The sequence below is a fragment of the Lasioglossum baleicum genome, unplaced genomic scaffold, assembly GCF_051020765.1.
Source record: "Lasioglossum baleicum unplaced genomic scaffold, iyLasBale1 scaffold2772, whole genome shotgun sequence".
In the NCBI taxonomy this organism is placed as follows: Eukaryota; Metazoa; Arthropoda; class Insecta; order Hymenoptera; family Halictidae; genus Lasioglossum; species Lasioglossum baleicum.
In genome coordinates this window covers 2,431-19,380 of record NW_027471830.1, presented here as the reverse complement: position 1 = coordinate 19,380, position 16,950 = coordinate 2,431, and the positions used below count along the sequence as shown (strand labels likewise).

Genomic DNA, 16,950 nt, shown 5'->3' with positions numbered 1-16,950 from the left:
AACGGATGGTTCGCCGTCTTGAAATTGTTTGATAGGAAAGACAACGTAAAATTGATCAAGAATTGTTTTGCGTCGGAAAGTTGAACAACTGCGTCTCTACTTTTGCCATCCGTCGTCTCAAGAGGCTCGATACACGATAAACGATAAACGATAAACGATAAACGAAACTATAAACCATTTTGAAGTGAACGCGAGAGTTACCCAAGTATCAGAATTTAGTCAGCCAAGTATCAGAATTTAAAGGAAGGCGTAAAGAAGCATTCATTTTGAACCGCTATAATTATTATTGTATTGAGCATGGTACGCGTCGACCCCGGTGCAGGCAAACAGAGTTCGAAGAAAAAGAAACAGAGAAGGAAACGGGCGGAGTGGATGCAAGTAAAGTGTACTAATAAACGGAGAAAATGGCGGCTGAGCTCGAGCCACAGGAAACGTGTATAATACGGAAGAGTAGACGTATTGTAGTAGAATACATACGTACATATATCGTATGTATGTATAATGTATATGGAAGCATGCGACTCGTGTTTGCAGACTTACTCGGGGTATTTCACGTTTGGTAGAGCCTTCAGGAAGCAACGCTGGCGCAGGATACCCTCCCACAGTTGAACACCGACAATACCGAATATGAAGAAGACGAAGAAACACAGCAGAAGAACGTTGCCCAGCATGGGAAGAGTGTCCAGCAGCAGCATCACCAGTATCCTCATACCTATCGACAGATTCAAACGTCGCAATTTCAAAATTGATCTTCCATTGAAACCTCGGTGAGATTCGCACGCCTAGGCTTTTTTGTCTACTATACATACTATACTCTTGTAACTTATAACTTGTAACTTATAACTCCACGCAATATCAAATTTTGCAAAAACTTTAACAGCTTATAAGTATCTCGACAACTATATCTCTGCGACTTCTTTGTGGCTTCTTTCAAACTTTTTCTCTTCTGGATGAGTGGGAGGTGTTGATGTAAAAAACAATTTTCTTTGTTACATATAAACAATTTTCCGGCGAACAATTTTTCTCTTACAAATGTCCCACCGATCCAGTGGTGCAGATTCACCCCTAGAACGGATGACCATTGCTTTTTATACACCCTGTACAATGTACATACATAACGGCGAAGTTACAGACTATACGTTATGGGTTGTCAGTGTATTATTATTATGTACAGCTTTAGTGTATGCAGAGACCTTCTAAATTCTAAACTAAACGCGATGGAAATGGAAACGAACAATCGAAGGCAGAATGTACGTGGCGCTTATAAGCTTAGCTATTTTCGGCCGCAGTTCGTCAAGTGTCAAAGTACAATTCCGTACAAAAGTTTTCGGACAGTTACAACGGTTGGCAAAAATCAATGCTGGATAGAATACTAGAATGTATAGCTTGGAAAAATTATTCGATCGAATGAATCGAATGCCTATCATTTCTCATATTTTCAATGTGAAAAGTATTTTTGTTTTTAAAACAGTTAACAGTTTATAGAAATGTAATGATTAAAATGCGGATCTCTTTACGCGAAATAAAAAGTCTCTATATGTCTGGATTTTATGAAACGGAAAGAAGTTGAATAAAAATGTGTAGCAATATCGACAACCCTCCAGAAGTGTTTTCACCCCTATTATGTATTAACATTTGAGACAAAAAAGTTCCTCTTCACTTTTGGTCTTCCTGCCAGGCCAGGAACCACATACATAGATAAAGGGTTTTTCTATTTACGTCTGGAGGGGGAAGGATAATGTCACCTGTCACGGCTGTCACACACCTGTAATCGGAAGCGTAGCTCCGAATAAAGGTAGATACGTCATACCGAGAACGTTGTCGGATATACATAGATTATAGGTATGTATATGTATGCGTAGAGTATAAAGTGTGTAGAGTATGTAGAGTGTGTAGAGGCTCCTCATCGGAATCGCGGCCGGAAATAAGTCGTTTCAAGTTCATTGATTGGTTGTGGGTCACGGATAGCCTGAGCATTCGGAAACAACCCTTACATGTTTTACTTTCGAATACTCTGTACGGAAGGTTGTTGTTTCGTCAAAATCAGTCTAGCGAGCCATAAGTTTGACTTGTGTGGCGGTGGAAGTGGAAAGACGATCCTCATCGTGGTCGTTAGCGGTTGTACTAATGATATACGATACAGTTGGAAAAGTCAGAAGTCAGAGGCGACAGTGTCAGATTATATTCAACTATCTGGCAATCTAACTGTACGTATCCAGAGCACGCGTACACATATGTATGTAGAAGAAATGTGCAGTCGGTTCGAGCGCAGATCGAAATCACCCGCCATTACTCAGACGCGTACGAGCGCCGATAAAATTCACGTGTACTATACATATACTGCATGCATATTGTAAAATCGATGAGAGGGAGTTTGTCATGCGAATAGAAGTGTCAACAATTTTTTGCAGGTTCTTCCCTATATACTCACTCGGAATTCTGTTGATAGCGCGCAGGGGTCTTAGAACTCTTATTGTTCGTATCGCCGATAAATTCATGTTCTCCACGTTCAAGCAGTACTCCAGGGCGCTGCAAAAAGTCCAAAACATACGTTTTTCCTCTGTGTTATCTCGTATCGATTACTTTCTATTTCACAATTTATGCTTGTCTCATTGCTAACATTCGTACGAACAATAGTCTGACGATGAGAAAGGAGAAATTGGATAGTGTTTGATTTGTTGGTTGGAAAGGATTTTTTAGGAACGAGATTGACCGAGACTGTATTATGTATTCCTAATGTATGTATTTCACGTCGCGTCGCGTCGTGTCATCGAGAATCGAAAGAATTTCTCTGAAACAGTCATTTGACTTTTCTCAAATTTTCCGACCGTATTGTAGAAATGTCATGTTATACGGAGCTTGCCTTGTACATATTTCGAATATTCCGTGTGGAATTGAATCGGAGTCTATTTAACGAGACAATTGCCAACTCAATTTAACGGTCCTGCCAAAGTTCCATTACATACGGCATAAGGCACAAGTGATTCTGCGTTACTACAATGCTGTTCAATGCTACTCAAAATAGCCGATGATAAATTCAATTATCCGATCTTTATCGTTTAGACCAGTTTTACAATTGGCAATTCGATTCATTTCATTCTTTACCTACAAACATATTGATAGATTTTGAACGACAGTATAGTACATATCCGCCATTTGTAGGTTCGTAAATAGGTTCAACCGAATTCGGATCTTCGTAAAACAGTTTGTATGTAATACATAACAAGACTCTGCATATGAAACATCCGCAGTCTAGTTATACTTCTCTCTTACACGTTTAATTAATCCTTCGGTTTACGATAACGAATCAGAGCCATAGGGATTATTTGAATCTAAATTTAATAAACGGGAATGTTGTTCGATGCATATGTATGTAGAAGGAAACATAATATTATTTCATTCGTATTACATAATATTATCGTCTTCTACATATTAGTAGACTATGGATTTTATAACTTCGTAAATAATAAACATTTTTCAATACATACATACATACATACGTACATACGTACACACGTACATACGTAAAGACGTACATACGTACGTACGTACGTACTGTTTTAAATACTGTTTTAAATGCGAGATCATTCTTTTAATAAAGTCCAACGCAGTCTTTCAGAAATGAATTTGAATTCTCCTTTTAGGAAAGCGGTCAGTGATATTTTCAAACGAATTCCTTTAATTCGTATCCTCGGATTAGCTACAAAAGCCTGCAGCTTTCGAACTTTACTCCTTTTCAAGCTTTACAATTTGAGCAGAAACGAAGAAAGTATAAGCCTTTAGTATCAAAGATCGTGAATAACTTGTGAATCTTTGAACAAACTGCTGGCTTTTATGACCTATGAGCTTTTTTGCTCTATTTCCAGGCAATTATTAATTAGGGGTTCTGTGTTTATAGCATGCCCAGTGAATGAACGCCTCTTGGCGAACGAACATAATCAATTAAACGAAAAAGCACAACATTTATCATGCCAACTTCGTGTTGAGTTGAAATTTACACGGCAATTCTATTGTATTATAACTTCGCTAAAAGGTACATTGTAATCAAAATAAAATAATATACGTATACATACCAAGTATGTATGTGCCAACATTTATTGCGAATGGTCTAATTAAAAAGTGAAATTCTGTAATGATCAAACATAACCAGAAATGTGAATGTATGGAACCTGCGAGTGGTCTCGCAAACTGCGTACTCTTTACATGTATGTATGTACATAATAGGTATTCGGGGGGCGGGGAGGAGGAGGAGAAGGAGAAGGAGAAGGAGGAGTGTTAATATCGACATAAGGATTAAACAATAAGACAAAGAGAAAACTTACCCGGCAGCCACGATAAAAAAGTCGAGCCTGTTCCAAGAGTCGGCAAGATAGGTTCCTTTCCCGTAGATTCCCATCGCGACCATTTTGATTGTCATCTCCAGGGCGAAGAAGGCGAAAATGATGTCGTCGAACATCTGTAAGCAGGTCCGCGTAAGCGGAGAAGTGTTTTGATTAGGCGAGAGGACGGTGAAATTGGATCGGGCGCGTAGTCGATCAAGGACACTCGACACGAGTTCCATTACTCATCGACACCAGATGTGTTGGTTTCTCGTGTTTGCCTCCGTTTTCTGCGCTATCCGTGCAAATTCTGAAGCGTTAGGGGGCAAGGTAAACAGGGCAATTAATCAATTCACCTCTCACACCACTAGCCGATAGCTGTTTTTGATTCCAACTCGCCCTCGTTGACCGCCGCGTTAACTTCCGATATTTCCCCCCGTTCATCCTCATTGTCAGTCATTGTCAGTCAGACTCGGACCAACTCGGACACTCGGACTGCGTCAGAGCCAGTCAGAGCAGAGATATTGTGCAAGATTTCACGCGCATGCGCGGCCAAAACGGTAACGTATCTGTACTCTGTACATACGATGATAAGGTAGCGGAGCCCTGAGGATGCGTTATATCGGCGGGAATGTACTGAAACAATCTGTTCCGGATAAAAAGACTCCGGGACGCGACATGTCCTACGAGTTACAAAATATACACAAATACACATGTTACACGCTCATTCTTCACAATCAAATAATATAACAATTTTTATCAATTTTACGGGGTGCTCAGCAAGGTACCCCATTTTGTTGAGGATTTTACTTTACCGAGGTTCAAATCGCCGCGCATGCGCGAGAAATCTTGCACAATATCTCTGCTCTGTTCATACTGGCTCATACATGCACCGTACACCGTACGCCGCGGCGCCGCCGCGCCGTATTGTACATACATATGACTCGTATGTAGACTGTATAGGCACGGCACAGATCATTTTCGTTCAAGCATGCTTGCCAAGACGAACGAAATTTTATTATCTTGGGGAAAAAATGGATATACACGTATAATAAGCTGACTGTACAGGAAACGGCGCTAACTTTCCGGGTGACCTAACGGGGAAAAGAATCTTATTCCAATTTCAACAACCGTAAACCGTATTTCGATGGGCGGACAGAAATTGAAATACATTTATAAACTGGGGATTTGTTGCTGCGAGACGTGTTTCGGAATTAGTACACACTGTACGAGTGACATTTTGGTCCCCACGTTTTCACAAATATCGAGACATTACCGTGGTAAAGCAACAACAAATCTATTTACCTAATCGTTTCTCTACATCTGTGAAGCATGTACCTATTGTACGTACGTACTTGCATCGCATGCATCGCGATTCGCGATGGAATGAAACTTGAAGAGATGCGAAAAACTTGGTCGCGGAACGCGCCGGACGGCTTGAAAATTCCCGATCAAAGATTACGATTCTCGCGTTGCAAGCTTTTTTGATCAGACCGTAGAAGATTTTAATTGCAGCGTTTACAGTTTGCAAAAGTGAAACGCGAAGCAGCGGGCAGGCCAGGCCAGGCCAGACCAGGCGGGCGGGCGAACAGCGACAGCTGCTAGCCAGGGAAAATGAAGGCGTGCATGCAAGGACAAGCGTGATTTAACGGTCTCGTTTCTTTTCGACGCTCGTTACACACTGTTTTCCCCTAATGGGACACGGACACGTAGTATGTATACATACAATACATACGTACATGCATGCATGCATACACGTATTATGCTGCGCGACTGGTACGTACTTGTAGTATTTTACAGCGATTTGTCACGCACTGGTCGTCGACGCACGGCTGATACATCCCCAGCGTGATGCAATTCAATAGAATCACCATCATGCTCACCCTCTCGAACCACGTGGATACTATGTTAAGGAAAATCGTGTGCTGTTGCGGGGGGTAAAAGGGTATCAATTAACACTTACTGCTAGCTCTTTCGCTCGAAATTAACCCTTATACGTGAACGCGATAAACTTTTCAATTTCCAAAGGGTAAATTTAATTTGCAATTATTTTTAACGCTTCTGATAACGTACCGTTAACGCGATGGTTACCGGTAAAAGAGAGATAGTATTGTTGTAAGATGCATATCTGGAATCGTGAAAACCCAACCAGCTTTACTAGCAACTATAAAATTCATTTACACGACATGCAGACGTCTAGGCACTTCAGTTTATGGCTGCTTCGCATTGTCAGTGTTCGAATAAACTAAGCAGCTTATGGTCGTCTTGACTCCACGTTATCCACGCTCGCAATAAAAAGATCTACGATCTACGTCGTAGATTCTACATGAGCGATCTTATAGCGCGAAACTTGTGGTCTGTTTACGCGATCCCATTTATCTACATATATGTAGTCTGGGGGGAGGGGGGCAGGAGGCCAAGTCTTCCGCCGCCCCCCCCACCCCCCAGAAAGAATGTTTAGCTTCCAAAATCAAAATCTCGGAATAGCTCTGGGTAACTGGGTTGAGAGATATTTTGGCTAAAAAGAAAAGTTCATCGCACAAAACCTAGAGATGGGTACAAAACTCAACCCCCCCCCCCCTCCCAAAGATCACATCCTGGGTGCACAGCACTGACCCGAATTGTATCTGCATTATTTACTGTTCGATATTTCTTTTTACTGTTAGCTGATCGGGTTCGTTATAAATAAATAATAGACAAATTTGTTAATTCGCTTTAGTTAATTCGCATAGTTAATTAGCTATGAATTTCCCAATTCGTTGAAAATTTAAAAGCTCGAACAGCAAAATTACGGCCGCAGCAATAGCTATCGATTCCGTCGTCGGTGCCGATGCAACAAATTGACCGAGCGATCATTCTCTTTTCCCGGTGATATGAACGATTAATTCCTCGGCGGGAGGCCAAGTAGGTGGGTGTATGTATTGTAAATATGGAATAGCGTAATCGGCAGCTATACATTGCCGCGCCGCGCCGCGCCGACGAGAACCCATTCGCCAATTGAACGAACCGGTATTATGACATTTCAGTATCACGTTGTCACAAAACGAACAAACGAAAGATCGATCGACGAGACAAGACTCTCGCTGATCGATCACCGTTGCCAAGTGACTGTGTTAACCTAAACACTATCCTCCACGGTGCGTGAACGTGAACTAAATAGGCTTTCTTCGAGGGCGGATAAACACACGGTGCTGTTGACATTTCACCTAGAGACCTAAACGACAGTAAACGGCCCCGTCCCCGTCCCCGTCCCCTAACTTGCGAAACAAAACGGTGGCCTAACACAAAAGGATGCTACTCGCTGATAATATACCGCGCATACTGGGCGAGTCTCGTGACACGACAATTAAGTTATTCGTTGTGCGAAAAAAAAAATTGTTCAAACAATTGTTGTTCCCCTGGAAACTATGCAATATTTTTTCGTACAACAAATAGCTTACGAGTTGTTTGAAGCGACGTTACGAGTCTCACAGTCTCACCCTGTATGCGTAGTTACGAGAATCAGACTAAGCATGTACATACGTACAGTATTTGGACACTAATTTTCGTTTGCGGCAATTTAATGCGAAGCTGTAGAGGTAATTGTTTACCTTACAGCTCACTCTATCGAGTTTGATCGGCTCAAAGTGTGTGTGTGACATTCGAATAGATTGCCAATTTATACGCGTGATCCTGTTGTTTTTCCACTGTTTATGCGCGTCGCGTCGTCCGATGACGCGAAGATGCCATCATAAACATGACGTCGCTATGAAACATGCCACCGTGGAAAATTCTCTTGAACCCCTTCCACGACTATTTATAAATATTACCGTACTTGGAAAATTTAATTAAGCGTGCCAGGTAAAGAGACAAGAGAAAAATCGAAAAAAATAGTTGTAGCCTAAAGGCATTCAAACTTGGGGTTTATTAAGTTGCGTAACCAACGAATGCATAATTAATGATTATTAGACTTCTTTGAAGAGTATAACTAAAACTAAATTCACCCAAGTTCCCGGAACATCTTCCTTCCGCGGTCCTCGGGTGAGTTCCGCGTGCATAAATCAGTTCGTCGGGAATAAATGTCACGCGTAGGCTTTAAATCTGGGAAGCAGTGGCGCACCCAGGATGTAATCTTGGGGGGGCCGAGTTGAACCCAGCCCTAGGTTTTGCGTGATGACCTTTTTTTTAAGCCAAAATATCTATCATCGGTACCCAGGGCTATTCCGCGAGTCCGCGATTTTAATTTTGGAAGCTGAACATTTTTTCTTGGTGGGGGACTTGGCCCCCTGGCTCCCCCCCTGGGTGCGCCACTGCTGGGAAGTAAAGGTCATTTCAAGGCTATACATATAAGTAATTATTCAGTTCTCCCTTAATGTCATCTTATATAATATACAAGAGAATAAAATGATTATTAGACTGTGGATATAGAAAAATCTAGAAAAATCTAGAGAAATGTTCCGCCTTAATTGCAAATATGTAGGTACTTATATTTATTTCTTTTCTCGCTAATACGTATAAAATACGTATTAGAATACGAACTCTCGAGAAAAATGCTTTAATGTTTCAGTCTTAATTAAAGTGACACGTGAAACTACTTACAAGGATGTGAGAAGTGAGAACGGTATTGTCATTGTTACTTGTTACGCTGTCAGTGTTGCACACTGTCACCGACTGTCACTATTTCACTGTTACCGTCTGTCACTATTACACTGCCACTGTCAAATGACGATCGACCAAAACTTTATGACGAACAAAACTTTGTACCGGTAACTGCGGTAACGAGAGAAAACATGGCCGCGAACGGAAGTGAACGGAAGTCCGGAAGAACGCAAAGAAAAGTCACACTAATTAAATAGGTCGGCCACGCATTCCGCTCGTAACGCTATCTATTCGATACATATGTACTTCTAACAAGAACTTTTGGGAAACCAATGGAAAAATTGATTGACAGGTTAACAAGGGTGATTCACAGAATTTGTGCGGCCCCTATCACTTCACCCTAGGCCTTATGCCCTATGTATACATATAACTACTCTCGTGTCCTTGAATACTACACCACAATTTTATTAAGGGAATGGATTCGAAATTAAACGAAGAGAGTACCGTTAATTAAACATTAAACATAAACCAGAAATGAGAAAACGTTTTTCTGTCGGCCACACAGTGTTCCGATATCGTGCAGCATTTTTTGTACGATGGATGGCCGCTAGAGGCGCTTGCAGCCTCAGTAACGTAGGTGATCTGTCATGTCGTGATCATAGCGAACTTCAAATTTCAGAACCAGCATGGTGGAGCTCGTATTTGTCAAAAGATTTATGGTTTATAGTTTATACTAGAAATAGCAGGAAAGCCGGTCCCTCGTCAATAAGAATTTGATGGGATAATAAAGCTGCCGGGTTTAACTGAAAAGTGAAAAGTATGAATTACAAAGGTAATACGTTGCACGCAACCCTTGTTCACGCGACATGTTAACCGGCCAGTGACACTGCCAACATTGTTACGTAGTAATAGACGGTTAGGTTAGGGTTAGGCTGATGGCTTCCAACACGAAAATTTAACCTGTCGTAAAGGGCCTAGCAGACTAAGATAGGTGCAGCGGCCCCAGCCGCAATTTTATTGATATTGTGCGGTAAACAATGGTTTTAGGTTGAAAGATAACCCCCTAAAATTTTAAGTCGCTAACCCTTCGTATAAGGGTGATATGAGGGTAAATACCCTTAACTGTATCATTTTTTTTCTCGGTTGTTAAATAAGATATTCGGATAAAAAAAATACGAAAATACTCGAACTTACCTCTTTCATATCATACATTTTTTTCACCATTGTGATCAAATTATTAAGGGTAGAAAAAAATCATTTAATTTTTTAGGGGTGGGAATTGCAAGCAACCCTTCGAGTGACCACTTCCAAAAAATTCAAGAACAATGTTCTGTTGCTTATCTAACGTATAAAAAAGTTTCAAGATGGTCGGATTGGTGGAACATAGTTAAATATTGAAAAATAAATGAAGTTACGTCATTATAATGGTATAATGTACAGTTCAGTGTTTCTTACGCGACTCCAATTAATAATTCTTATCAGGATATTAAGTCCCTTCTTGATCAATTATTTCTTTTTAAACGCGACGCATCGTATTACATTCTCTGTTCTTATCTTTCCGAATTTATTGATAGACATTACGTAAGTGTAACTGAGAATTCTAGGAATCATATTATACATAGATTTATTCAATCTTCGTCACTATTTTCCTCAATAACCGGTACTGTATGTGTTACATCAAATATCTTTGTTAATATCTCCGATGGTTTTACAATTTTCGATTTAAATCGCCCATGAGACAAATAATAAATAATTGTAGCGACATGAGAACAGCAACCCACTGTTCTGTTGCCATTGGCACAGTCACATGTATACCGTTTAATAGCGGCATAACCAATCGAATGTTGTACATATTCAATGTAGTATTGATAACATTTCCGACTAATATACCATTCGATATGTTATCAAATACAGAGGAATCCACATTCCGAGCCAACTGATCCAAAAACAAAGAAACTTCTCCAGCTTCTATTACACTATACATAGAATGAATACGTAAAGAGCAAAGCTCGTCAGTGTAAAATCTTTTTCTAATGATGTGTGTAGAGCAACACCGGTCGCCTTTCGGAATAAAAATCCTTTTTTGCGTAAACGCCTGGAGGCGTGCTTCTAAGGGTATGACAATCAGTTTCTTCGTTGATCGACATAAGATGCAGTATCTATGAGTCGATACTACTCTTTTAAATGGCAGTTCAATCTTCCTTGTCAATTCGGGATCGTTTCCAGTTTGATTATCTGAATCTGTTGCAGAATCATTATTGTTGCTCTCAGTTCTGTGTTGGTTTTCTGTTCTGTGTTGGTTTTCTGTTCTATAAACAATTAATCGGCATTTGTTACAAAATGCAGATCCAACAGTCACAGTTCCATCACAGTAAGCCTGATATTTTGCCGCTTCATCTTCTGCAGATATCCTTTTTATTCTCCCAACACCTTTCTTTAGGGAGACATTACACTTAATGCACTTATTGACACTATTGCTCTCAGACATTTTGTACGTGTATGGATGGATTGGGGGGATCTATATTTTGACCTATCTCACACCCTTCAATTCTAACTTGGTCACTTAAACCCGCGTTAGATAACAATTGAACTTCAAGTGTTTTAATAAATGTTCATGTATATCTTCTATAACGACCATACAGAGTTGCGACTTATAAGAAGTGTAGTATCCAGAAAAATGAATTTATTAAATCGATTACAGTGCGTAAAACAGACTGCTTGCGACGCGTAGCCACACGCATTATATTAGGAGTCCTCTTCTCTAATTCGCGATCGTCTATTATCTATTCGGCCGAGGATCGTCGATATTGCCTTATATGGTCAAAAAATGAATAAATGCCCATTCGAGATTTTCCGTCGTCTTGACAACGCATAACATACGGCGGACCATCGAATGTTTCGAACAGCGGAGCGTTCTGGAACGTTCCTACAGAAGCATTACCAAAAACTGAGAATTCGAAAGGGAGGATATTAAGATTCCTAGAATTCTCATTTACACTTACGTAATGTCTATCAATAAATTCGGAAAGATAAGAACAGAGAATGTAATACGATGCGTCGCGTTTAAAAAGAAATAATTGATCAAGAAGGAACTTAATATCCTGATAAGAATTATTAATTGGAGTCGCGTAAGAAACACTGCACTGTACATTATACCATTATAATGACGTAACTTCATTTATTTTTCAATATTTAACTATGTTCCACCAATCCGACCATCTTGAAACTTTTTTATACGTTAGATAAGCAACAGAACATTGTTCTTGAATTTTTTGGAAGTGGTCACTCGAAGGGTTGCTTGCAATTCCCACCCCTAAAAAATTAAATGATTTTTTTCTACCCTTAATAATTTGATCACAATGGTGAAAAAAATGTATGATATGAAAGAGGTAAGTTCGAGTATTTTCGTATTTTTTTTATCCGAATATCTTAATTAACAACCGAGAAAAAAAATGATACAGTTAAGGGTATTTACCCTCATATCACCCTTATACGAAGGGTTAGCGACTTAAAATTTTAGGGGGTTATCTTTCAACCTAAAACCATTATTTTCCGCACAATATCAATAAAATTGCGGCTGGGGCCGCTGCACCTATCTTAGTCTGCTAGGCCCTTTAGCCCAAGTGTGGAATGTCAACTGCAAGAATCCCACAAAATCAAAGCAATTTTATCAATGTAACCAGAAAGTTCAACTATATCGCAGCGGGTGCTATTTCAATATTTTTTCATTTGAAAGATTCGAATAAAATTCGGGTATCGTAGATTCGGATAATCAAGGTTCTACTTACTCGTGAATTAAACAAGTAAATATATTTAATTCAAGCTACGCCATGTTTGGACTCGTTTCGATCAGAAAAATATCACGACGAACGTGTTGTTAAATGATTCAGAAAAAATGATTAATATCAAAGAAGCGATTGCAACCAAAGTTTGGAATTACTATCACATTATCGATCAACTATGTATATTTGAACTGAACCAATTAGTTTAATGAATCCTTTAAAATTGGAATCCGTTTGATTAAAAAATATGTATACATACACTTTCGTCGTATCGATGAAATGGTGATGAGATTCTAAAGTAATTTCGAACTATCATTTTATTTCGAGCATAAATGATGGAAATTATTTAGTAGGATACAATTGTCGATACAATCGCGCGCGCGAGATTATTATCGCTTGTATGGTTAACATAAATGCGATACGAATGATTTGTTGCGAAATCTGCAGCGAAATAATCTCGTCGTATTTAATATGCTTCCTCGTCTCGTTGCCATTTATACGACTTCTTTTATCACCGAGTCCTTCGTTCTAACTGAAAGATGCAAAAAATCGTGCAGTGTGACCTGAATTACGAATTTCAAATTTCCCGATGCGTGCTCCACATACCAGTTTTAAAGGACATTCAAATCTATATGTATACTATGTATTAGGTTGTATAACAAATTAAATATTACCCGTTTTACGACAGAGAATTTTGCACTCTAGAGCAATCTTCTATGTACAGCCGATTTTTCACGTGGCATCTTATATCTTATACATATACATACATGTATGTAATATGGTAGATGAAAATATTGGAACGCTCCTATCGGATTCAACAACTTCATCTTTCGTTTCCTTTTACTAGAAAGACATCGTTATAAACTTATTTCACGGTCCGCTGGCCATGGCACAGTCGAGCTGCAGCACCGAAGAAAATGGAGGACAATAAACGGTGGATTGTAAGTGGCTTACTGTCACAGGCTGCGACTCAAAGGGCCGGGACGAGACCTTTTTAATTATAAATATGCATCCCTCGGAAATTTCGAACGGTATTCAATTTTTCTCCATTAAAACGTATCAATTTTCTACAAAATATTGTTCATTTCAATACTTGAAGTCCGCATAAAGAGAATTGCAAAAGGTACCTGTTACTAATTTTTTTTAACGTAGGTACATAGTGGAATTTTGTCGAGAGAAGAGGAAAACAGAGAGGCTGTTCGGCGAACCGTGCGTCGCGTCGCGCCGCTAAAATCGCGGCGAGCGAGAGGCGAGGCGAGGCGAGGCGAGGGCGCGACGGAACGAAAAGCGGAAGCTGACGAGGGACGTTTCCGCGGGTAGATCGCGAGAAAGCCGGCACACGTTATCTACTTTCCACAAACATGCGGAGCGTGTCCGATCAATAAACGGCTGGCCTCCGCGCGCCAGGCTCTCTTCTCCGTGTAACCCTCGAATCTTGGCGTGTCGCGCCGCGGCTAATGCGGGGGTGGAAACGCGCGCGGCCGCAACACGTTTTCCAGCTCGATCGCACATCGCATCGCCGCGCCGAGCTGGATTTCGGATCACGGTCGCGTAAAAACAGGAGCAACTGTTGCTCCGGGAAACGACACGCCGCGCCGCGACGGTTTTTCACGCGGCCCGGCCGCGACAGCGATCTTACGATAGAACCTCGGTTTATAACAATAGACTGTTTATCGACATTATCCGTAATTATATATATATTATCTTATTTGGTTACATTTGAAATAATCGTATGTCAGTTTCTTGGAATAGCCAAATAATTTTTTTTTAAACTCTATATCATAATAATATCGAAGAAAATATATTACGTTAACAAGTAGTAGAATCGATGTCACCGAAGATCGTAGAAAATTTACGTGCAAATAAGAGGATTAAACGGGAAAAAGAGAAATCACTGGACTTTTCGGCTGTTCCACGTTGGCAATCTTTGCCCTGCATCAATATTTCCCAATAAATCACAGCATTCCGATAGCGTCCATCGCATTTTTCCCGGTGCCTGCAATGGCGGCCGCCCTTAACGACTTGGTCTGCCTCGAAAAATCGGAGCAGCAGCGCGCGGCGATTCAAATTTTCGTTGAAAAATAACCGGACATAAATCGCGACTGACCATTGGCCGAATTATTTAGCTCCGTTCCAGATTCGCCGGTGGATTTATTTCCTGGCCGATGGGATGGATCGCCTCGCCCGGTATAACACGCCGAGTCGATCCTAATACGCTTGATGCGCGTCCGCGGAAATGAAAGACGGAAACCGGCTATTCTAACAATAGCCACCTGGCCATCGAACATTTATGCCCGGAATCCTATTGTTTTCGGTTTTCGGGGTTTCGATATACCGGGCCTTTGGATATATCTTGACCGAGGTCCGAGGTCCGAGGTCTACCTGTGCCGATTAAAATTTCAAGGGCCGATCCTCTTTGGGCTCGCCCAACGAGATTCATCCCGTTCGCCAAATTAGATCGAATTTTTATAGGGATTAATAAATTCTGGCAGTCTCGAGCAATATAGTAGCCGTACCGCGAAGATTCTCTCTTCGGCAAGCTTAACCTTAACATTACGTTCGCTGAGCACTAAAAGGCTGTGTCCGAATTTTTGAAAAATTGTATGTAATTTTAAAAATCGACGAAACCTGAGCGCGAGTCAGCGAATCATCGAAATCCCCTAATTTGCCGCACCTGCACGCGCAACCATATTCGATCGTCGAGTATCGGTGTCCGGATTGACGTATCGCTATCGTCACGCGATATACACTCTGTGATTAGCATCGAAGGGCGTTTGATGGCGTGCTATATATACATATATAGATACAGTAGACATCGTCGCGAGTTTAGGCTAATTTAAGGTTCTAGCCATCGGTGAACGGTCCCTGGAAACTATAGTTCGAAATACTCTTCGGACCGTGTTTGTCCCATGGAAACATCACGGGGCTCTCTCCTATCTATGACGAATCGCGTGCGCGATAAATTATGCAGACGTTGATGCGCCGCGAGTCGGAGGGCAGAAATAAATTCAGTCACGCAGCTACGTATTCCGCAAACGTGAAATACCGCCGCTCGCTTTTCTTCTAGGTCGCGATGCGCAATTATTGAGCGCAATCGAGGACGATATTTATGCTCGCGTTAATATGTATTTACGTGCCAGCAATTTGTTTCGAGATGCACGGGAGAGCTCTCCCGAGGCCCGAGCCACCCGGTCGTTTCTCCTTCGCCGTTTTCTCATACGAGATACGTATACATATGTATGTATATCATCGGGCTTCTCCGCGTAGACCTTTGCATAAATCCACAGTTTTATTAGGTCGTGCACAACGTCCAAAGAATTTCGAATTGTTCGCGGGAAAATATATTTATATATTTTTACCGAAAATATCCCCTTAAACGTTTATACCGGGTGTCCCACCTAACTCTCGGGCATCTTCAATATCTCGCTTATTTTCCATTATAGTTTCGCGGCACTCGAAGCGCGCCGAGAGGCTGGGAAAGGTTCGATTCATATTCGCGAGTACTTTTGGCCTGTTGGCGAGTCGAAGGTTGGGATCATCCTGATTGCCCTCTTGGGTCACGAGAAGCTTATAAAACTCGGAGCGGCGCGGCGCGGCGGTATCCTTGCGAATTTTTCGTTAGGAGGATGTTCGAGGGTTTGTCTGCTCTCTCCGCCCCCGTCAAGTTCATTTGATTCGTTCACCATCCGTCAAAAGTGATCCTTGGATCTGCTCGGCTCGTCTGCCGAGCAATTTCAGGATTGTATCGCACCGGCCGGTTTCGGGAGAGCATTTCTCTCCTTATTGGCTCGTAATCCTCGCGATTTGTCCCATCGCATCGCGGCGCGACACGTGTAAACTGTAGACCCGCCGAGGGAGAACCCGGTTCTCGATTTATAGTCTTTCACCGGCGCCCGATAACTTTTATCTCTCGCACCCGCAAACATTTAGGCCACCGGCTTTATCTGGAGTGATCACGTCGATACGCGAGCCGATAAGATGCCGCGTTAGGATAAACGAGTAGAGGGTGTCAACCGATGGTTGCCGTCACGGTGCTGCAACCCGAGGACAATTGGCTGTACGATGGTTTCACTGGCAATTTGTCAGTTGGTTCAGACTCTGTGTATGTATAATATAACTCTATTCCAGATTCCAGATTGCCCAGTACATAATACATACATATATTCGATTCACTTGTAATGTTGTAGACGCAAGCAAGCGACACGCTCGTTCTTGATACCGTCGTCGTCGGTGGACCCTCGATTATCCGAATCCAACCGTTTCATCGTTTA

The 16,950-nt window shown here is 41.3% G+C and overlaps 1 protein-coding gene across 1 annotated transcript; it reads right to left on the bottom strand.

The window, feature by feature from the left end:
* Nucleotides 1–6: 6 nt before the first annotated feature.
* Nucleotides 7–9,939, bottom strand: LOC143221587 (voltage-dependent T-type calcium channel subunit alpha-1I-like). The gene is made up of 4 exons (XM_076446995.1): nucleotides 6,104–9,939; nucleotides 4,323–4,456; nucleotides 2,432–2,529; nucleotides 7–712 (listed from the first exon to the last, which is right to left on the bottom strand). Exons 1-4 carry the CDS (start codon nucleotides 6,194–6,196, stop codon nucleotides 537–539), a joined length of 501 nt encoding a protein of 166 aa, XP_076303110.1. The 5' UTR covers nucleotides 6,197–9,939; the 3' UTR covers nucleotides 7–536.
* Nucleotides 9,940–16,950: the final 7,011 nt, after the last annotated feature.

What these genes read in the sequence shown, in the direction of transcription:
- LOC143221587 (XM_076446995.1), bottom strand. Translation starts at nt 6,196, where the DNA reads ATGATGGTGATTCTATTGAATTGCATCACGCTGGGGATGTATCAGCCG. An exon ending in TTTTTTATCGTGGCTGCCGG is followed by an intron (nt 2,530 to 4,322) that starts GTAAGTTTTCTC and finishes GACTTTTTGCAG; the next exon opens with CGCCCTGGAGTACTGCTTGA. An exon ending in CGCTATCAACAGAATTCCGA is followed by an intron (nt 713 to 2,431) that starts GTGAGTATATAG and finishes ATCTGTCGATAG; the next exon opens with GTATGAGGATACTGGTGATG.